Source organism: Coregonus clupeaformis, chromosome 37 (genome assembly GCF_020615455.1).
Source record: "Coregonus clupeaformis isolate EN_2021a chromosome 37, ASM2061545v1, whole genome shotgun sequence".
In the NCBI taxonomy this organism is placed as follows: domain Eukaryota; kingdom Metazoa; phylum Chordata; class Actinopteri; order Salmoniformes; family Salmonidae; genus Coregonus; species Coregonus clupeaformis.
The window spans coordinates 32,935,324-32,959,283 of record NC_059228.1 but is presented as its reverse complement, the minus strand read 5'-3'; the positions used below and the strand labels follow the sequence as shown (position 1 = coordinate 32,959,283).

General features: G+C 41.5%; 1 protein-coding gene across 1 annotated transcript in view; it reads left to right on the top strand.

The window, feature by feature from the left end:
- Positions 1-23,960, top strand: part of LOC123482742 (5-hydroxytryptamine receptor 4-like) — a 57,274-nt gene that overhangs the window by 4,208 nt on the left and 29,106 nt on the right. Inside the window, exon 2 of the mRNA XM_045211449.1 lies at positions 11,730-11,817. Coding sequence (XP_045067384.1) covers positions 11,753-11,817 — 65 coding nt within the window. The 5' untranslated portion in view covers positions 11,730-11,752. The remainder of the gene's footprint in view (positions 1-11,729; positions 11,818-23,960) is intronic.

Below are 23,960 nucleotides of genomic sequence, written 5' to 3'. Positions count from 1 at the left end.
TAGAAAACAAACTCAGGAACCAAGTACTTGTACTTCCGCATGTATTCCCCAGAGCCTGGCCCTGAATAGACTCCCAGAGCCTGGCCCTGAATAGACTCCCAGAGCCTGGCCCTTCATAGACTCCCAGAGCCTGGCCCTGCATAGACTCTCAGAGCCTGGCCCTGCATAGACTCCCATAGCCTGGCCCTTCATAGACTCCCAGAGCCTGGCCCTGCATAGACTCCACGAGCCTGGCCCATAGACTCTCAGAGCCTGGCCCATAGACTCCCAGAGCCTGGCCCATAGACTCCCAGAGCCTGGCCCATAGACTTTCAGAGCCTGGCCCATAGACTCTCAGAGCCTGGCCCATAGATTCCCAGAGCCTGGCCCATAGACTCCCAGAGCCTGGCCCATAGACTCTCAGAGCCCAGTCCTGCATAAACTCGGGTGATTCACTCTCCTCTCTTGAGATCTATTGTGCTCTGTCTGAGCTAGACTTGACTGAACAAATCTCCAGTTTATAGGTTTGTCTGGAATGTTAAAGCGTTCGTTATGCTATGTGCCAGATTCATTTGTCAGCTGTTCTGAAATTCATATGTAAATTTGGTGAAATTCATAAGAGAGAGAGATAAGTGCCAATGGGAGCACTAGAGCTGGAGCTAAATACTCTGCCAAGGGATAGCATGTCACGGGATAGCATGCCAAGGGATAGCATGTCACGGGATAGCATGCCAAGGGATAGCATGCCACGGGATAGCATGCCAAGGGATAGCATGCCATGGGATAGCATGTCAAGGGATAGCATGTCACGGGATAGCATGCCAAGGGATAGTATGCCACGGGGATAGCATGCCACAGGGACAGCATGCCACAGGGATAGCATGCCATGGGATAGCATGCCACGGGGATAGCATGCCACGGGATAGCATGCCACGGGGATAGCATGCCACGGGGATAGCATGCCACAGGGATAGCATGCCACGGGGATAGCATGCCACAGGGATAGCATGCCACGGGGATAGCATGCCACAGGGATAACAAAGTTTTAAGGAGAACCTTATCTGATTTTCGTTATACACGTCATTGCCTTTATTAATCAGCTTTGTTTCTACAGCACCTGCTCTTATACTGACGTCAAGTAATGGCAACATAAACTTAAACATTTAGTCAGTGATGTATTCACCCAAACAAATGGCTCTTATCTTTTCCCCTATCTTGAAAGTTGAAAGAAGTTTCTCTACATTAAGTAAATACATTATTTATTCAATGTAGAACATCAGCAATTTAATAGTATTGACAATCCTTTAATGAAAAGTTGTACCAGAGCGTGAATAGCTCTTTTTATACATCAGAAGCTTGTTGTTAGGAGACCAGTCATACATTAGATTAATACACCTTTTTTTACACTCAGTGTATTTAATGCTATGTGAAATAGCATTAACTACACCGAGTGTAAAAATAAATTATATGCCGAAATATGAGCTGAAGTTTTCAAGGAAATGCCTGGCACAAAGCTGTAGCAACAGCAGCTGCCTCCTGCTCTTTCTCTCGCTCTTGCTCTCTTCCCGTCTCTCTTTCTCGCTCATTTTATCTTCCTCTCTCTCTCTCTCTCTCTCTCTCTCTCTCTCTCTCTCTCTCTCTCTCTCTCTCTCTCTCTCTCTCTCTCTCTCTCTCTCTCTCTCTCTCTGTCTCTCTTTCTCGCTCTTTTTATCTCCCCCCCCCTCTCTCTCTCTCTCTGGTCCAGACTCCAAACCACTCATTTACTCTACTCCCTGACTGGCCAGGACAAGTCTCCCAAGTTCTCTTAGACCCCGGCAGAAGAGACAGGGCTTCATACACAGCAGACAGAGGCAGAGTACCTCTTTCTATAATCCATCACAACCTTCTCCCCTCTACTCTGCTCTGCTCTGCTCAGTGGGATGGTTTGTATAAATTTGCACAGGAGGCACGGAGCAGAGTAGAGATCAGGCTAAATTCCTTGGCCTTGCAACATCAGAATAACAGTTAGACTGTAATGAGGTGGTGTTGAAGGAGTCAGGCGCAGGAGGGTAAATCACAGAATAACAGGCTTTAATCCACAAAATACAGGTTTACGCAGAAATGCGTCAAACATACTCCAGGGCACAAAACAGGCTCACTGGAAAATACAAGGCACACGGGAAAATACTCCCGTCGATACAAAATACACAAGCTCCACCGAGCTTCACTAACCTCCACAATAAACAATCACCCACACAGACAAGGAAGCAGAGGTAACACTTATACAATGACTAATGAGGGAATAAGGACCAGGTGTGTGTGATTGAAGACAAGACAAATGGAGTGATGATAAATGGATCGGCAGTAGCTAGTAAGCCGGTGACGCCGAACGCCGAAACCTGCCCGAACAAGGAGGGGAGGCACTCTCGGCAGAAGTCGTGACATAGACAGGAGTCCATGAAACCCAGACAGCAAACTGTGAGCTGTGTTTACCCTTAATGCAATGCAAGTGAGAAATCATGCTAGTTTATTACCCCAAGATGAGATGCCTATCACTCTGTCCTCAACCCCATGACCTCTGAACTATGCTATAAATACACATCGCTATGTCCTCCCTGGACTGTTCAACTCAATTTCAACCCACAGCATTCTCCCCTGTGAGCTGCATCAGTAATATCACAAATATGCACTGTAGCCTACTGTACAAAGGTTATGGGACATTATTTTGAGAGAAAATGTCCACTCTAGTCTGATTCAGGATGACACAGGTTCAATGTCAGTTCCCATAAAGAGTTTAGAGGAGGCTGGAGTTGTTTACAGTTATTTAACAATTATCAAAAGTTAAAGTTAAAGATGCACACAGCCATTAGTTTTGAAAGTGGGTCCCCGTTTTTTGTGTACTACGTCAAATTTTGCAATTTGTGTGATATGTTACAAATCCAATTTGTGCAATATGTTACAAATTTGTTGTGCTTAAGATCCCAGAGTGCTATCTTAGGATATCATGTTGATAGATGTGTAAGATGTAGTGTGCAGGATACATATAAAATAGGCAAGCGCTTTATTTTGGTCAGTTCTGTGGAAATTCCTGTCATGTTATTGTGTTTCTTTGAAAAAAAAAAAAAAAAAGAAGCTTTCATTTGTTAGTATTATTTTTAATATTGTGAAGAATGTTGCTTGTTTTCAAAGTGATCAATGCAACAGAGTTGTCTGGACAGCTCCTGACTAGACCTAGATGGTGGTGGATCCATCCTACATCCGGACACATGAAACATATTAAATAGCGAATGCTCCCAATATCCTTATCATGTGCTCATGTTCTTTTTAATAAATATGGTTTGCCCATGAGAAAGGTTTGCTGTATGTACGATTCATTTTTCTGTTCTATTTTTGATTAGCAAAAAAAGGTTCAGGGGAAAGAGAAAATATTCTATTAGAGGAAATGTCTAAGGAAATGTCTAAATTTCACATCAATAGCAAACTTGTTTCATTTTATGAAGCTCAAAGAGCCTCAGCATGCTCCCAATGGGAGTGATACTGATGCCAGCTGCCATTATTGATTTGTTTAAGCCACTGATTTTAGAGGCTTTGTGGTGAATGGTGACGCTGCTGACATTGGCTGAGTCATACAATTCACTATTCAGACCACCTGTGTCTGTGTTTGAAAGGCTGTGGTATTTTCTGATCCTCCGTTTGAGCTTTCCCTGTCCTTTAGTCAGTTTTATGGTCAAATACTGCACATTTTTGACAGACATAGACCAGAAACCATACTTTCCATAAATGTTCTATTAATCAATTTGAAATGTTGTCCATAAAGGTTCACATTCACCCCAGTATGAAGACAGAAAAATGTATACTAAGACATTTGTTTATATGTTAATATTTAATTTTAACCAAACAGGAAACCGAATGTTTTTGGGTGCTCATGCAGTCATCAGGATTAGCTATTATCTTTCCAGTTCCTGCTTCTCCATGTTAAACCAGCTGGCACAGTCCAACGGGCCAGAGCCTCATTGGTTCATTGTTACAAGTTTCCAACACTTACCAAAGGAGTTATTTCTAGTCTTGGGATTATTAGTGCATTCATAACTGCACACTACATGACATTTGGACAGACAGTCACATGAATCTCCCGTTTTAGTCATTTGTCTTTAATTAGGTCTATAAGCCAGCCGCACAGTCATGCAACACTTGTATTGCTTGCATAATGTCACCAGGATTATGGCACCAATAAACCGACTCATTCATCTTTGCCCCCAATTGCTTTATTATATGGCTTTGTATTATATACAGTCAGGTTAGAAATACACATTAATTTGATTGTTAGTGTAGCCTACATACCTGTTTGTGTCACAGGATCAAGGGATTTCACATACTTGTCAACATGTCTACATCAAACTGGCAACCTGACGACTAGTGTATATGAATATGAATGTTATGACGTTGCTGTTGCCGTTCCCCTTTTCCATTTTATTTGGAGCCCTTTAAATCAAGCACCATGTAATTGTCAAGTAATAGACCCTACAACTCTTATTTGTTACTTTTTTGTTACGCTAATCAGTGTAATGGTTGTCATTGTACTTGTGAATATGGCCCAGTAATATCATATAATGCAGTGTAGGGGCTACCTTTATGTCTGTCGCTATCAAACAATTATTACTGATGTAATGGGCAATAAAGTATAATGGGATAAACAAAGTAGTATCTTTCCCATTTCAGGATGCCAGGTTGGGTTTTAGAAACCCTACACACTTGATAAAGCCTTTTTATACATTTAATGTGCAGGCTCTTAAGATGCTCTGACAGCATACATCATTATTAAAGATACTTAACCCTTGAGGGAAGTTGATTGTTTATTTGTTGACTGCTTCTCGGATTGCTTTATTCAGAACAGTCAGGGACCACAATAATGATTTGCTTGCTTTTGAAATAATTAGAATATGGCCAATGTATGGCCTATAGGACGGTCATACTGAATAGGAAATGATCGAAAATCTGGGAGACTTTGGACTTTGCTCAGAGGTCTTGAATGCAGAGAAGGGAACCCAGACTGTTTCTTAGTGAATCGCAAAATTGTAGGGCGTGTTAGGTTGTAAAAATATGTCATCCATTCAAATCAGTGTGAGACAGGAGGTTGTATTGTTCTGAGGTGAAGCAGTCAGCTTGTGGTTAAATAGAAATTCCTTTACAAGGCATTCTCCCTCCACTGTATTGGTGAGCAGGTCTGTGAAGTTGCCACTGTGCTCTTGTTAACGTGTTACTGTAAGACCACCTCGATCAGCACCACATTATAATGATATCGTATGCCATATTAGTAGGAGTTCTTGGATTTACACCCTTTTATGGTCTTGGTGAAAGTACAAGTCAACACCACTCAAATGGTTAGACAGGAATACCATCTACTGGGAATATTACTGAGGTTATTAGTGTTTATGTCTGTGGAGGTTTTAAAAACGTAGACATGAGAGGGACCTATAGGGATTTTAGAATTACCCATAAAGATACTGCATTCCAGATGGGAGGCCCAATTCAAACCTAACGATATATAACTTTAGCACTACCTTGCTGTTCCAAAACCCACTAGAGTCAATGTCCGTGACCCTTCAGAAATATATTTAGCATAATACAACAATACCCATCAAAATCCGTCTGTTTAAGCTAGAGATCTGTTTTTATGCATGGGCTGCCTTTCAATCCACCGCATCTGCGGACGTCGGCCTTTTGTATCTGCGGTGGAAGGTGGCAGAGCTACAGCGCTGTTTATTAGACCTGGAGACATCCCGAAAATCGGTCTTCTCATGAAAACGTCTGTAGTGTCCAAATGGTTTGGGCTAAAAACCCCTCTATGGAAATATGAGACTCTCACGAACACGATGGTGCTCTCCGTTTTGCTCTACAACCCCCACAAGCGTCATGGGACTCGTCTGAAGCACAGGAGGCTGCTGAGGGGGAGAACGGCTCATAATAATGGCTGGAACAGAGTAAATGGAATGGCATCAAACAGCTGGGATACCATTCCACCAATTCCGCTCCATCCATTATCATGAGCCTGTTCTCCCCAATTAAGGTGCTTCCAACCTCCTGTGGTCTGAAGGTAACCTGGTACCAGACCGGAAAATGAATGGAAGTGAATAGGGCATTTCCACGTCAAAGGTATACGGGTAATTCCACAGTATATATTTTTTCCTTTTTTTTCTAGCTTTCTTATATCTCTCACATATAATACAGACACTTCAAAACATATTTCCTTTTTATTTATTTTTGGACTATCTGTTTTTCCATGTATGAGTCTGTTATTCAATGCGTTTCTATTGGCTAATAGCAGTAAGGCCAAATTCAATGTTTCATCAAATCATTTTTAAATATATTTTTAAAAAATATCTACAGGGGTCCTAAAATTGACCATTTTTAAGCAATTCCATATGTTAGCTTAGTTGAAACCCAGCCCCGTGCTCTTAGACCTTCTGGTTTTTTTATGTCACTTTTCTTTGGATTTCTTCCACTTTGACATGCAAACAATAAATGGGATATATACAATAGATTGTATTACTATAGTGGTGAGGGTGCTTTGGAGTGTGTGTGTGTGTGTGTATAAATTATACTTCTGAATTGAATGTGTGGCTTTTCAGTAGTCAAGGCAATGAGCATACCTTAGGCAATAAGCATAACTTATTTTGGAATGAGAGGGTACCAAGTTCTGAATGGGACCGCTTTAGTTGTTCCATCACCACAATCCCTTCAACAATAGCCACATTTCCAAAACCACTCTAAGGTGTCTTCAGCCAGGTCATCAAAATCCGCCCTTGCGTTCAAGCCCAGAGGTGCAGTTTAACTTTTTTGAATTTGTAAAGGCTCTGAGTCAGAATATTGAGGCCTACAATGAGTTTATTCCTATCAAAGCACTTCTGGAAAGTCCAGTGTTTTTATTGGCCCTACTCCTGTAGCTGGTATTCTATCAACAGAAGAGTCATTCTCTAATATTAGCAGCTCTAGGTAATACTGTTGAAACACACTACTACAGTTTATTGCTAGTTTGAACATTTGGTGATCGCTTCAATCTGAGTGTTTGCTTTAGTGAATGGTTTGACATTCATCTCAGGTGTTGTATTTATACCTGCTAAAGCATTTTCAAGCCCCATGTTTAGCTTCTTTCTGTTTTCTAAAATCTCCTGCACTCTTTTTGGTGCCCTGAACCGTATGTCATTGACATTCGGGGGGCAAAGGTCTATGAAATATAATCTAATGATTTCTATTATAATTAATCAATATCATTCTGATAAACAACCTGAGAGGGGTTTTAGAAAGTCAGTCATAGCAGAAACTTCTCTCTGTAATCTCTCCCCATGACTTGAGTGGATTATTGGTTAGCCTACAGATTCCATAATCAATCATTATACTCTCCTAATTAATTTTAAATAGTTGTTCTATACTTAGAGGAATTAATGTCTGTTTTGGGGTATAAAGAGACACTCTGGAGGCATGGCTGCACACTGTATCCACATGATGTGCATTATTAATGGTTTGGCAAATTGCTATTTTAATACTCGGCTGCATCCACATGCCCAGAGCAGAGCTGAGGGCGTTGGTGCCGAGCAGGAGAACTCAGTAAATATGACATCAGGAGGAGCACAAAGAAGAGCGTTAGGAGCCCCAAAACCATCATTAAACCCAAATTAGCATTTAAATTACATTGGAAATCCATCAGGGAGAGTGTGTGTAGTCTTCAGTATAATGAGAAAGCTTCCTTGAAATGATGCTGCTTTTTTGGCATGCGGCACTCCCCACCCACCTCCAACAGTAACAGGCTGGCTTCTACCTGACACACATGGGTCCCTCTGTGCATTAGTCCACAGAGTTAGATTAGGGAAAAGTTGAAAGGAAAGTGTCTTAAATGTGTTGAGTCGTAATATATTAAATATCATTATATCATGGTAAGTGAAAAGTTATGAATATCAGAAAATTGTTAATAGTGATTGAATGAATATAGAAATTTAGTAAAGGGGACACTTGAAATCAGAGATCAGTCAGAGGTCGAAATGATACGCTGTCTGGGACAAACCTCAGTTCAGGAACAGGAAACAGCCAATGGTTTGGAAATATGTGGCAAGTGTGAGTCTGGTAAGAGGTCAGAGGTCAGACGTCATGTTCCCTGATTAGGATGGGGGATTAATGAGCTCTGTACCAACATGAGAAACCTGACCCAGATGGCAAGGTGTCCTCCACAACACACCGCTGGACCACCGTCAGTCAGACTCTTAGCTCTCAAATATGATAAACATTGGCTGCAGTCTGGAAACTCAGTAATGATGATCTTATTTCCAGCATCAACTAACAGAGGTCGGAGTTGCACTCAGATGAGACTACAAAGACACATCCTAACTTGTGAGATTTCACTTTTACATGTATATATGGCTGTATATATGGCTTTTGACATATGGGTTTTGTGCATAATATTTCAGTTAGTGTGGAACTTTTCAAAGACTGAAGATATGGTGTGATGGAAAAGCAGATGAGACAGACATTATCTACAAAACACATTGGAGTTTGAAATGTGTAATTGTAAAAGAGAATGGGTGATTTAGATCAAAGGGTGTTAGTATTTAACTGGTCTTCATCTTAAAATGAAAGAAATTTCTCTCTGCTCCTCAAAAGGTTTTTGATATCTGGTTATTATAGGATAAGTAATTAAGCACTTTGACACCTTTGACCTCACCACTCAGAAGTTCCAATTATACCTACAGTATAATGTATGAAATGGGTATACATTATGTCAGTTCTTAAATTATTAATGTAAGCAAAGAAACGTAGCTTGGGCACACTGTGTTAGCAAACACATTTGACATTTTTTCAGACAGACTGGTAATGAAGTCAAAGAATGCTGCAAGGCTCACTCTGTCAGATGTGTTTGTATGGTGAAGAAAAGGGATGAACACATTATAAAATCACAGGATCTCAAACGTCAAATACATCAGGCTCATACCGAATGGTTTTCACTTATTAAAATAGAAGAGAAATAAAGAAATTCTGAAAATGATCTTGAAAGTGACAAAACATGTTTAATGAAAACAAGAGCAGAATGGTCTGTGATGCGACTGTAGACAAAACCCTGTCTGCTCTACCTTTTCTTTCCCAAATTGATACAGTCCAGACTCCATGCAGACAGTCCAGACTCCATGCAGACAGTCCAGACTCCATGCAGACAGTCCAGACTCCATGCAGACAGTCCAGACTCCATGCAGACAGTCCAGACTCCATGCAGACAGTCCAGACTCCATGCAGACAGTCCAGACTCCATGCAGACAGTCCAGACTCCATGCAGACAGTCCAGACTCCATGCAGACAGTCCAGACTCCATGCAGACAGTCCAGACTCCATGCAGACAGTCCAGACTCCATGCAGACAGTCCAGACTCCATGCAGACAGTCCAGACTCCATGCAGACAGTCCAGACTCCATGCAGACAGTCAGCCAAACTAGCAGCACTCAGTGTTGGTATCCTTCTGCTGGTTTAACAGTGCTGCAGCTGACACAGTTTCAGTGTGCTGACTATTGTTTATCTGTGTGTATTGAGCTGGTTCTGTGGCAGGTCCATTCTTGTCTGTGTGTGTGGATTGTGTGCACGTGTGCAATGTGTGTGCGCAGCATGTGTGGGTTTGTAACATATACATGTGTGTAGTGTGTCTGTCTGCGTCCTCAATGTGTCTGGAGAGAGACCACCTGTGAGAGTTCCACTCCGTCTGGAGGATATGGAGTCAGAGACCCCCGCTGGACAGTCTCTCCACCTAGAGCGTTGAATGACGCTATTCCGGCCCATACCGTCCCTTTGAGAAAGCCATTAGCCTCATGTGTTTCCTTGTAAATATTGCCTTTCACGCACATCAGAGATGTCAATTTTCGAGCTGAACGGCCCAGTGATGCTAACTGATGTGTTTGTGTGTGGAGCCAGGTGTTTATTGCGGACTGCTACACATCACTTCATTCTAAACCAAAAACACATATCAGAGTGGGGTCCTTCTTCGAGACCTGCCTGCTGCCTCGGGGCTCAGAGGAGAATCAATCAGATCAGCTCTCAAGGTGGAAGGGTGTCATCGGTTGTCAGTTCTAATCAAACCTTACACCAGTGTTTCATTCATAAACAACAGTAACAATTGTTTATGTATGAATGAGAAGAGATTATCTTAATATCACATGGTCAGTTTTAATGTCAACAGTACTACAAGGTACTTGTACTTTGTTTACTGTGAGCCAGCAACAAACCATTTGAATTATTCAGGCTTAGTCATAGTAAGGCAAAACCAGTGGCAGAATGAGAGAAAAATGGATTATACTGCAGATGAAGCAGAGCACTATGGACCTTGGTCATTTAATCTCATACATTTGTGGAGATAATTAGAATGAGTTGCACAAACCATAGCATCATTATCATCATCAACCCACTGACCTCCTCAGTCCAATGTCCAGTTGTCTGGGGTGCATCCTCATTCTGTTCAGAATCATTTCAGAAGCCTGTGATGATGTCCTGAGCACTACTGAAGTTCATGAAAAGGGTTTACTATATTTCTGGTATATTCAGTAGAACTGCAATTGCACCAATCAAACACAATGTGAACTGTGGAATATTTAAACTCATTTTTACATTACAGTTTAGTCATCCAGCAGACACTCAGTAGTGAGAACATACAGTTTCATACTTATTTTTTCTCGTACTAGTCCCCCGTGGGAATCGAACCCACAACCCTGGCCTTGCAACTGAGCGACAAGGGACCTTGTATAAATTGTATTTGAATAATGTTTTCAGAAATCAAACTGACACGATTACAAGAAATGGAGATAAATTACACACACCTACATTATTACTCAAGAGGTAATCCTTCTGACGACATAGTATGGAAATACTCTGTATGATGAAAATATTCATATTATGTAAATACATTCAAAGTCCATAGGGATATATTTACACACTGTACAGGGCAAAGCCCAAGTGGCCAGATGCAGTCACGGTCAATGCAGATGTGCAACACTGTGACAAGTCATCTGGAGATTTTCCTTGTCCATTTCCCAAAAGGGAATTGCTGATATTTTAATACATGGAGAACATATCAGCGATGGTACAGATATATATTTATCTGTTCACTCCACTAAAGGTGAAAAAACAGAAGTGAAGTGTCCTCTCCGCATCTTTAACCACTACCTCCTGCTGTTGCTTGTGTTGCAGGACTGCTGCATAGCCCCTGTGGCAGCCTGTTGTATTCATGTATCCCAAAAGGAGACGTGAACGCAATGAATTTCTTGAACAAAATGGGATTATGTGACCCAACCAGTAATGCAAACAATAGCTCATACGACTATGGCAAGTGAAAGCATAATACAATATCTGCTACATTATTCTTGCATGCGCTTAAACAATGAAGCACAATCATTTAGCATTGGCTCACATGAAGTGTCATATTCATATTAATTCCATTCAGTAAATCCAAGGCTATGTTCTGCCTATAATGTTGTTGAATCCACATGCTGTTAGTGGATATGTTATTGTAGAGTAATTAGAGGCATATTTTCATTTTGATTTTTTTGTTACAATGATTAAAGAACACTATTTTATTTTCCTCTGTCTCCTAAATCAATTAAATCATAGGTTCAAAATCTGTGCAGTTGTTCAACAATAAATCGCTGTTGACAGCCTTACAAAATGTGGTGTAGTGAGTAATTTCCGGGGCATATCTGAATGAATCCTAACTGCCTGAGTAACCTCTATTTCTCCTTGTTTCATAGGGAGTTTCTGCATTTATGGGTACATGAATCTAAGTTCCGGGGGCCCGATGCCTGTGATGGAGGAAGTAGATATCAGCAACAGTGAGAGGTAAGGACAGTACACTCCATCCATGAACACATGACTTTTATGGTAGTCAATGGAATGGAATTAGGAATCCTTGATAGCATCAGCATGAAAAGGGATAACGGTTCAAATGAAAAGGTAAATTCATAATTCTTTCATTCATTCAGGTGTTGGCACACGTACAGGAGTGGCTAGGTGTCATACACGCATAAGGTAGCGTGAGGGATGGTGGTGCTATGGGTAGTCTAAGCCTGCGTCCAAAATGGCTTCCTATTCCCTACATCAGTGGTTCTCCAACCTCTCCTCTGGGACCCCCAGACATTTCATCATGTTGTTGTAGCCCTGAACTAGCACACCTGATTCACCTAGTCAAGGGCTTGATGATTAGTTGACAAGTTGAATCAGGTGTGCTAGCTCTGGAATAGTTCAAATACATGGTATGGCTGGGGGTCCCCGAGGAGAGAACCACTGACCTACATCATGTACTACTTTTGACCAGAGCCTATAGGGCTCTGTGCACTATATAGTGAAAGGAGTGCCATTTGGGACGCAGACTATAGTCCTTGGGGAAGGACATGCACTGTGAACAGCTCTGCAGGAACCAGAGGCTTCTTACCCGGGAATCATCTTTCCCTGTTTTTGTATTTTATATCTGGTTGCCTTCTCACTGTACTCATGTGGTATCCTGTGACAGGCTTCCTATTAGGAGGAATGGTTTCTATAGAAAATAGCATTACACAGAACATAAACCTTAAATGACAAGAGTATATGTTACAAATAGACCCATTGCCCTCTCGACCTGGTCATCTTTTTTGACTGTATGACATATAAATAATTGTATACATGGCTGGTATTAGAAATAGCTGGCATCGAAAAAATGCGCTTGCAATGGCTTTCCAGAATCATGTGTACAGTAGAAAACGTGGCAGGGCTTGCAAATTATCACGGATTACTAAGGGAAACCCAGCCGCGAGCTGTCCGGTGACACGAGCCTACCAGACCAGCTAAATACCTTCAATGCCCACATCGAGGTCTGTAATACCTACATGTTTCAAGCAGACCAGCATAGTCCCTGTGCCCAAGAACGCCAAGGTAACCAGCCTAAATTACTATTGCCCGTTAGCACTAACATCTGTAGCCATGAAATGCTTTGAAATTCTGTTCATGGCTCACATCAACACCACCATCCCAGACATCCTGAACCCACTCCAATTCGCATACCACCCCAACAGATCGACAGATGACGCAATCTCTATTGCACTCCACACTGCCCTTTCCCACCTGGACAAAAGGAACACCTATGTGAGAATGCTGTTCATTGACTACAGTTAAGCGTTCAACACTATAGTGCTCTCCAAGCTCATCACTAAGCTAAGGACCCTAGAATTAAACACGTACCTCTGCAACTGGATCCTGGACTTCCTGACGGGCTGCCCTCAGGTGGTGAGGTTAGGCAACAAGATGTCCGCCATGCTGACCCTCAACACGGGGGCCCCTCAGGGGTGTGTGCTTTGTCCTCTCCTGTACTCCCTGTTCACCCACGACTGAGTGGCTGAGCACGACTCCAACATCATCATTTAGTTTGCTGACGACACAACGGTGATAGACCTGATCACCAATGACGATGAGACAGCCTATATGGAGGAGGTCAGAGACCTGGCAGTGTGGTGCCAGGACAACAACCTCTCCCTCAACGTCAGCAAGACAAAGGAGCTGATCGTTGACTACAGGTCGAGAGCTTCAAGTTCCTCGGTGTCTACATCACTAAGGAGCTATCATGGTCCACACACATCAACACAATCGTGAAGAGGGCAGGACAACGCCTCTTCCCACTGAGGAGGCTGAAAAGATTTGGCATGGGCCCTCAGATCCTCAAAAAGTTGTACAGCTGCACCAATGAGAGCATCTTGACTGGCTGCATCACCGCTTGGTGTGGCAACTGCTTGTCATCCAACCGCAAGGCGCTGCAGAGGGTAGTGCACATGGCCCAGTACATTACTGGGGCCGAGCTCCCTGCCATCCAGGACCTATACCAGGCGGTGTCAGTGGAAAGCCCTAAAAATTATCAAAGACTTCAGCCACCCAAGTCATAGACTGTTCTCTCGGCTACCGCACGGCAATAGCCAAGTTATCGTTACTCATTGTGGATTTATTCCTCATGTTATTATCTTTCTATTCTTTTTCTATTTTTCTCTCTGCATTGTTGGGAAATAAGCATTTCACTGTTAGTCTACACCTGTTGTTTACGCAGCATGTGACAAAAAACAATTTGATTTGATTTGAAACGTGTGTAGGAAACATATTCTCTAGAGTCTGCTTTCATAGACATTGTGTTCATTCAGCTCATGTTGATGTGGTCCTGATAAGCTGAAACCTATCGAAGAATGAGACAACAACAACAACCATGGGTCCAGCCTGAGGTGCTGAATCGCTATAGGAATGTGGCTAACAAAACTGTCAAAATCTCCATTGATAAATGCATGTCCCCTGGGGCTCAGCTAGCAAACTGTTATCATCTCAAGCAGCGGCGAGAAGACAGAGGTAGAGGAGGGCTGAGTGTTCCATTAGACATTGTTTAGGACACATTTTTATTCATGTCTTGTGGCATGATTTATGGCATCTGTCAGTGATATCAGAGTACACCACATGTACGGTATCGTCATTCCTTTTTCTAGTTATTTATTTACATTTTTTGGGAGAGTCACTCTCAATTTTTCAGAAATGGGTAAGCAATGAAAAATGAACCCATCTAAGACATTTGGTAGTACAAGAAGCTAGTGTTGTGAGAAAGTTTGAACACAGACTAACAACTTTGCTGCGATTCATCATCATTCCTGTTCAGATCAATTACAGATCTAGGATCTTAATTTGAGCCAGTTTGCTACAGCAGGAAAATAATCCTGCAGCAACAGGAAATGTTAATTATTATGTGGCGGTTATTAGGGGTTTATACAGTTTTCGTTAGGGTAAATCAAGTCTGACATTTTAAAGTGGAAATTATAAACTTTAGAAGCCTTTTTAAACCTCGAATACACTACAAGTTTACATTTTAGCAAGAAAATAGTGATCAAATTAAGATCCTACATCTCTAACTAAGGTGTTGGTGACAAGTGAAGTTATGCAATGGTCTGCTGCATGTTTTTATTCCAGATGTATTTGATACAGCCTCTCAGGACTGCAACTGTATTATAAAGCCTTACTGTATTACTGAGTGAATGTTAATGATCTTGCAGATAGAGACACACACTAATGCCTGTCTAACCACTGTGACTTCCCTGTGTTCAGATTATTGAGATTTAACTGGTTGGGTTGCCGCACCAGGAGGGGGGATTATTTGTGAGTTAATCAGAGTAAAAGACTAGAGGTAGATAATAGTACGCTAATACAGTAACTCTATCCCCTGACAGTATGTGCTGCTCATAACATTACAGTAACTCTATCTCCTGACAGTATGTTCTGCTCATACTATTACAGTAACTCTATCTCCTGACACTATGTTCTGCTCATAATATTACAGTAACTCTATCTCCTGGCAGTATGTGCTGCTCATGATATTACAGTAACTCTATCTCCTGGCAGTATGTGCTGCTCATAATATTACAGTAACTCTATCTCCTGGCAGTATGTGCTGCTCATAATATTACAGTAACTCTATATCCTGGCAGTATGTGCTGCTCATAACATTACAGTAACTCTATCTCCTGGCAGTATGTGCTGCTCATAATATTACAGTAACTCTATCTCCTGGCAGTATGTGCTGCTCATAATATTACAGTAACTCTATCTCCTGGCAGTATGTGCTGCTCATAATATTACAGTAACTCTATCTCCTGACAGTATGTTCTGCTCATACTATTACAGTAACTCTATCTCGTGGCAGTATGTGCTGCTCATGATATTACAGTAACTCTATCTCCTGGCAGTATGTGCTGCTCATAATATTACAGTAACTCTATCTCCTGGCAGTATGTGCTGCTCATAATATTACAGTAACTCTATATCCTGGCAGTATGTGCTGCTCATAACATTACAGTAACTCTACCTCCTGGCAGTATGTGCTGCTCATAATATTACAGTAACTCTATCTCCTGGCAGTATGTGCTGCTCATAATATTACAGTAACTCTATCTCCTGGCAGTATGTGCTGCTCATGATATTACAGTAACTCTACCTTCTGGCAGTATGTGCTGCTCATACTATTACAGTAACTCTACCTACTGGCAGTATGTGCTGCTCATACCAACTGACTTGGTGATTTCTGGAGGCCACAATGTTTGCTTTGTCAGCTTTTTCATTATTGACACTAACATTACATGTACCTCAAAATCTGTATCAAATTATTATTGTCTTCATTTAAAATAAAGTTAAATCATTAGGTCAAACCTATGCTGATTTGTCCATATCCATAGTACAACTCATGCTGTTTCCCAGTAATTATATACTGTAGGTAGCCAATCTGTTCTTGTGTTCCTTTTCTTAATCTTTCATTTCCTCAACAATTATGAAACTAACAGTCTATATTGTATGCTTATTTAGTCTCATCCTGAAATATCACACATTATTACTAAGATCCAGTTAATGGATTCAATGAGCAGTTGAATGCAGTGAACTTGCTCTGTCTCCTTCCTCTATGGACATTGCAGTGGGAGTTCATGTGTGGGTCATTGGAATGATAGTGTGTAGAGGTCCAACACAGCTCTATGTAAACAGAGACCCGGTTCCAAGTCAATAACTCCTGAAATGTGACAGAGAGAGAGTTTCTCATGTGTTGGAATGATAGGAGAAAAGAGGAGTATAATCAAAGGCTTGCATCAAATTGAACCTTTATGTTTAGATTATGCAAAGGCATGTTTGTTGAATAATTATCCATGTTTTTTGGGGGGGATAATTGCTGTTTAGTCACTTATGACATGATTATCCCTATAGACAACAGAGTCATTTCTTCTGGCGGCCGTCATACATGTTCAGTATCGTCTGTCTGCTTACACTCAGATAAGGGACGTTAATTCCTTTTTGTTCCTATGGAACATAAGGAATGCAAGGAATTGATGGAATTGCCAATGTTAATTTAAATTAATCTAATCAGTTTTTATAGTATAATTTGTGTTGTGCATTACTGAACAAAGCTTTTCAAATATGCAGTTGTATATGTCCTGTCTACGTTAAATGGAAATTGTATTGGTTAAATTAATTGGTGTGATTATTCATGAAAATGGGTTCATTTGAAAGTCCATTAGCATCAATCAATCAAATAAATCACATTTATTTTATAAAGCCCTTTTTACATCAGCAGCTGTCAAAAGTGCTTATACAGAAACCCAGCCTAAAACCCCAAACAGCAAGCAATGCAGATGTAGAAGCAAGGTGGCTAGGAAAAACTCCCTAGAAAGGCAGGAACCTAGGAAGAAACCTAGAGGAACCAGGCTCTGAGGGTTGGCGGGCCCTCTTCTGGCTGTGCCGGGTGGAGATTATAAGAGTACATGGCCATAAGAGTACAAGGCCACATCGTTCTTCAAGATGTTCAAAATTGTATGACCAGCAGGGTCAAATAATAATAATCACAGTGGTTATAAAGGGATGCAACAGGTCAGCACCTCAGGAGTAAATGTCAGTTGGCTTTTCATAGCCGAGCACTCAGAGGTCGAGACAGCAGGTGCGGTAGAGAGAGAGAGAGAACGAGAACCCTTTCTACAGAGGGTTCCACATGGAACCCAAAAGGGTTATACCTTGAACCAAAAATGATTTTACTTTGAACCAAAAAAGGTTCTCCTGTGGGGACAGCCAAAGAACCCTTTTGGAACCAACCAGGCAGGATATAACCCCACCCACTTTCCCTAAGCACAGCCCCCACACTGCCAAAGGGATATCAACAGACCACAAACTTTCTACCCTGAGACAAGGCCAAGTATATCCCACAAAGATCTCCCAAACCGCATGAGCCCGAGGGGACAGGAAGATCAGCCGGACTCAACCCACTCAAGTCGAGTATTGCAAAAAAAAAGCCTGGCATGACGTGATGCAATCCACTCAGGGACTTCATGGGAGTGCACTAGCAAGCCAGTGACTCAGCCCATGTAATAGGGTCAGAGGCAGAGAATCCTAGTGGTGGATCCCCTGCAAACAGTTCCCCTCTCCACTTGTTATTTCCCCCCTTTGAGGTTTTCAGAAGTCAACTATAGATTTTAATCTACAGTATAGTTCAGGCAGAGACAGCAAGGGTAGTTCGTCACTCTAGTGCCTTACCGTTCACCTTAACACCCCTGGGCCAGACTACACTCAATCATAGGACCTACGGAAGAGATGAGTCTTCAGTAAAGACTTAAAGGTTGAGACTGAGTCTGCGTCTCTCACATTGATCGTCAGACAATTTCATAAAAATGGAGCTCTATAGGAGAAATCCCTGCCTCCAGCTGTTTGATTATAAATTTTAGGGACAATAAGGAGGCCTGCGTCTTGTGACCGTAGCGTACGAGTAGGTATGTACGGCAGGACCAAATCTGAGAGATAAGTAGGAGCAAGTCCATGTATTGCTTTGTAGGTTAATAATAAGCAGGATGGTGAAAAACTAAAGAGATAGTGTTTCCATTGGCAGATAACTCCTAATAGAATATGGAAAGTCGTTAGAGGCCAGTACAGTCTAGAACAGGTCAGTGGGAACAACACACCCAGTTCAGTTTTCATTTGACTATATGCTTGAACTTTCCGATCGAGACAAGCACTAAGCACATTATCCAATTTTAAAAGGACAAATGGAAAGTGCTGGTTTAACTCTGTCTGTCCTTTACCAAGGTGAAGACGTATCCAAGCAACAGAAAGGTAGCCCTTGTCTTATCTAGCCATTCTCTTGGAGAATATGACTCACTAGCTGTAATCCCTTACAGAATAACCATGATTTCACATGTGGTAAATCACATGAGCAATCATGTGTTTTTGGAACACTTCACATGTTTTTACCATAAGGGATGTGACTGCTCAGACTCTGATACCTAACATTCAGCACACACAGATTTCTGAGTTTAGTGTCATTATTTTGATCATGATGTCCTTCCACACAGAGAGAGCAGAAGCGGTTTCCTTGGTCTCTCCTCCTATCATTGGCTCGAGTTGTTTTTCCCACCCAGGAGTATTGTACGATCTGCAGCCTGGCATGGGGCATTCCTTTTTGTAAAACCATGTAAATGTGATGCATAGCAATGATACCATGTTGTCCAGTATTCATCGTGATGACTTTCTGGATGGGCTTTATGGCAGGAGGTCTTCTTAATGTGTGTCTAGTTCATGATGTTGAGCTGCAGACGGTACCAGATAGGCCAGGAATAGAGGCAGAATGTGTATGGATTGTCCCTGTAGACAGACTTGTGGCAAACTGTTGGATGGTGAGGTCTTTCTTGCATTGTATGGGTAGTAAAGTACACTCTTAGAGAATAAGGTGATATTTAGAACCACAAAGGGTTCTTCAATTGTCCCCATAGGATAACCATCTGGAAAGAAATGTTTGGTTCCAAGTGGAACCCTTTCACTAATACAAGGTTATACATGGAACCCTTTCACCACTTAAAGGTTCTAAGTAGAACCTATTTCACATTTACATTTACATTTACGTCATTTAGCAGACGCTCTTATCCAGAGCGACATACAAATTGGTGCATTCACCTTATAGCCAGTGGGATAACCACTTTACAATATGTTTTTTTTTTTTGGGGGTGGGGGTAAGGGAAGGATTACTTTATCCTATCCCAGGTATTCCTTAAAGAGGTGGGGTTTCAAGTGTCTCCGGAAGGTGGTGAGTGACTCCGCTGTCCTGGCGTCGTGAGGGAGCTTGTTCCACCATTGGGGTGCCAGAGCAGCGAACAGTTTTGACTGGGCTGAGCGGGAACTGTGCTTCCGCAGAGGTAGGGGGGCCAGCAGGCCAGAGGTGGATGAACGCAATGCCCTCGTTTGGGTGTAGGGACTGATCAGAGCCTGAAGGTACGGAGGTGCCGTTCCCCTCACAGCTCCATAGGCAAGCACCATGGTCTTGTAGCAGATACGAGCTTCAACTGGAAGCCGGTGGAGTGTGCGGAGGAGCGGCGTGACGTGAGAACCAAAGGGTTCTACCTGGAACACAAAGGGTTCTCCTATGGGTGACAAATGAAGAGCCCTTTTTTTCTAAGAGTGTAGCCTTGCATTTCACAATGTCAAACATGCAATGTTGCTAGGCAACTCATACTGGTTTATGATGATGGCCAACATAGATGTGATTTCACCAGAATGTCAAGCATTGAAGTGATAAAAGAATGTATCACTGACACTGTATACAAACTGCCTTATTACTGCCATATACTTCTGTCCAGTATGATCTTGTAAAGCCCTGCTCCGCTGCATGCTGCTGCTTTCACTGCTGCTACTGACGACACTGGATGACATCGCTAAGGAATGGTGATCATCATCATTGTCAATCATAAACATCACCATCATCATTATCATCATTTATAATGATCACAGTAGAGGCGGAAATGTGGATTTTGACACATTGCTGAAATGTTTGGCAAAACATCAACAATGTGAAGTATGCATGTTTATTTCACACAGTAATGTGAACAAATTGACTGTGTTCAGTGTCTATAAGGTTGGTGTAGTGGAATAACGGGGTATAGTAGGCTTGGCTACGTCTGAATTCAGTTGGTAATTATATCCGGAAAAAAGCAATAGAAGACAGAGAATGGAAGGCTTAAAATAAGAAATAATTCCATTTAAAAGTGTGCCAATCATCTTTTCAGCATCAACACTAATTTAGTTTCCCCCTAAAGGACCTCTTTGTCCACTGGGACTGAATAAGTCACATTCACAGACAGATGAAATGAGGAGCAATGAAATCCCATCACAGGTGCAAGCCATTTACAGATCTCTTTTCCATTACATGCTACGCTGCAAACAGGATAAGGCAAATAAGTAGTGGATAATTGCAAGGAAATAAATGTATTACTAAGAATCCGTCGTATATGATTGGTGGAGTTCAGCTCAATTGACCTAAATTTAGTTTCACTGAATGCTGGAAGTTTTACTCATGATGAGAGTATTTTCTTATAAATCATGTGCCTGGAATTACTATGTTCCTTGAATTATGCTCAACATTTAAATATCAATCTTTCAAAAGCAGTTGCATTATTTGTAATTTGTATTATAAAGTTAAAAACGCATAGATTTTTCCCTCTGTAGACAGAATTGCCAAAGTGCTCTCATCACAACAAATAACTTATTACAGTCAGTCAGTTACATTCACTTCACAGAAAGTAGAGATCAGATGTAGCTTATCTACCAGTCTGTCTGTGAGATGGCTAGCCGGTTTTAGTGTCTGGCATGATGAAATACAAGAGGTTGATTTTCTCAGTCACAGTTCATTAGTTTTAACCAGCATGCCTGCCACACTTGACAGATAGGAAGACAGCCTTGGCACATGGCCTCTGCTATACCATTTCATGTGGCGGTTTGGGGGCCAGAAGCCCTGTGACTTGAATAGGCTCTTTGTCAACTGTCTTTACAGAGAAGAGGACTAGCACAAGTTAACAGAGTGGGACATTATGGATGGAATGCCTATGGTCTTGTCCTGTGTCCTTTTGTTGGGTCTGCACTGGGAAATATGAATCAAATTTGGGTGCATCCCAAATGGCACCCTATTCCATTGCACTACTTTTGACCAAAGCCCACTGTAGTGCACTACGTAGAGAATAGGGTACAATTTGGGATGTGGACAAAGTTCTGTCCAGGACATCCATTTAAACATCCATAGTAACAGAGACACTGCATTAATCGTTTTTTGGACAAGAAGTTGGATCACTTTTAGTAATTGATGTCAAATTCTAACTTTGACCTTTGAGGGCTAATCTCAAGTCATATCTTATATTTTAGAATATTGCCTTTGGCTGCCAGGGCTTAAAATCTGAACAAGCAGTGATGTAATTGGACTGTTTTATCAGTTCCTAGACCTAAATTATATAGATCTCTCTCTTTCATCTGTATGAAGTGATGACATAAAGAAACAAATATGGAAGAAAATGAAACATATTCTACAAGAACCACTATCACTCCCTAAAAACACAACCCTATAGAACAATCATTGGATAGCTTTTCAGAATTCACCTATAAATTGGTCCACATGGAAAACTAAAGGCATAGAAACCGACACATTTATTTCCATGACAGAATTAAAAAGCAATTTTGGACTGACCAATGTAAATATTTTCCAATACATGCAACTTAAAAGTTAGATATCATGAAATGTTGATTTGAAATATTTTAGAATCAGAGCAACCTTAAGGGAATCTTATTTGTCAGAAAAGGATGTTCATATAATAGGGAAGATATACAAAACCTTGCAGAGAGCCTATCCAACTGACAATCTCTTAGTAATGTTGGAGCATAACTAACGACGTTACAGTTAATGAAAATGTACGCTTAATCCAGTGTAAACTAATATATAGAATTTATTATACAAGAGACAAAATTCCCTAATTCTACAGCACAAATGCAGAGTCATGTCTTAAGTGTAAAACTAATAATGACTCAATAATCCATAGCTTCTGAGAATGTTATAAAGTCCAAAGGTTATGGGCGGACCTAGAAAGTTGGCTGTCAGAAGTATTAAAATGTAAATTTACTTTGAATCCGTCTGTCTGCATATTTCAAGACGTGACAAATGGGGGTGTAGTGAGATACCCAATGGGCTGGATGATTCTCTTCTCATCACTCATCTTGAAAAGACGTATAGTAAAAACTTGGAAATCAATCCGCCATCGTTAACACAATGGAAAAATCAAATGATTTATTATTGAAATATTGAAATAGCATGGCGACTGAAAAAAACACATTTGTACAATTTAAGGCCGTGTGGCAAACAATAATGCAGCACTAGGGATGGGGGTGTGAGCATGCGGGTCTGGGCAGAGGAGATGTAGTTGTTGTTTGTGGCCGTCTGTAAGTGGTTGTTCATATGTGTATGCTTGTATCTGGGGTGGAAAAAATATGTAATATATATATATATATATATATATATATATATATATATATATATATTATATATACAGTGGGGGAAAAAAGTATTTAGTCAGCCACCAATTGTGCAAGTTCTCCCACTTAAAAAGATGAGAGAGGCCTGTAATTTTCATCATAGGTACACGCCAACTATGACAGACAAAATGAGAAAAGAAATTCCAGAAAATCACATTGTAGGATTTTTAATGAATTTATTTGCAAAAAAATACGTATTTGGTCAATAACAAAAGTTTCTCAATACTTTGTTATATACCCTTTGTTGGCAATGACACAGGTCAAACGTTTTCTGTAAGTCTTCACAAGGTTTTCACACACTGTTGCTGGTATTTTGGCCCATTCCTCCATGCAGATCTCCTCTAGAGCAGTGATGTTTTGGGGCTGTTGCTGGGCAACACAGACTTTCAACTCCCTCCAAAGATTTTCTATGGGGTTGAGATCTGGAGACTGGCTAGGCCACTCCAGGACCTTGAAATGCTTCTTACGAAGCCACTCCTTCGTTGCCCGGGCGGTGTGTTTGGGATCATTGTCATGCTGAAAGACCCAGCCACGTTTCATCTTCAATGCCCTTGCTGATGGAAGGAGGTTTTCACTCAAAATCTCACGATACATGGCCCCATTCATTCTTTCCTTTACACGGATCAGTCGTCCTGGTCCCTTTGCAGAAAAACAGCCCCAAAGCATGATGTTTCCACCCCCCATGCTTCACAGTAGGTATGGTGTTCTTTGGATGCAACTCAGCATTCTTTGTCCTCCAAACACGACGAGTTGAGTTTTTACCAAAAAGTTATATTTTGGTTTCATCTGACCATATGACATTCTCCCAATCCTCTTCTGGATCATCCAAATGCACTCTGGCAAACTTCAGACGGGCCTGGACATGTACTGGCTTAAGCAGGGGGACACGTCTGGCACTGCAGGATTTGAGCCCCTGGCGGCGTAGTGTGTTACTGATGGTAGGCTTTGTTACTTTGGTCCCAGCTCTCTGCAGGTCATTCACTAGGTCCCCCCGTGTGGTTCTGGGATTTTTGCTCACCGTTCTTGTGATCATTTTGACCCCACGGGGTGAGATCTTGCGTGGAGCCCCAGATTGAGGGAGATTATCAGTGGTCTTGTATGTCTTCCATTTCCTAATAATT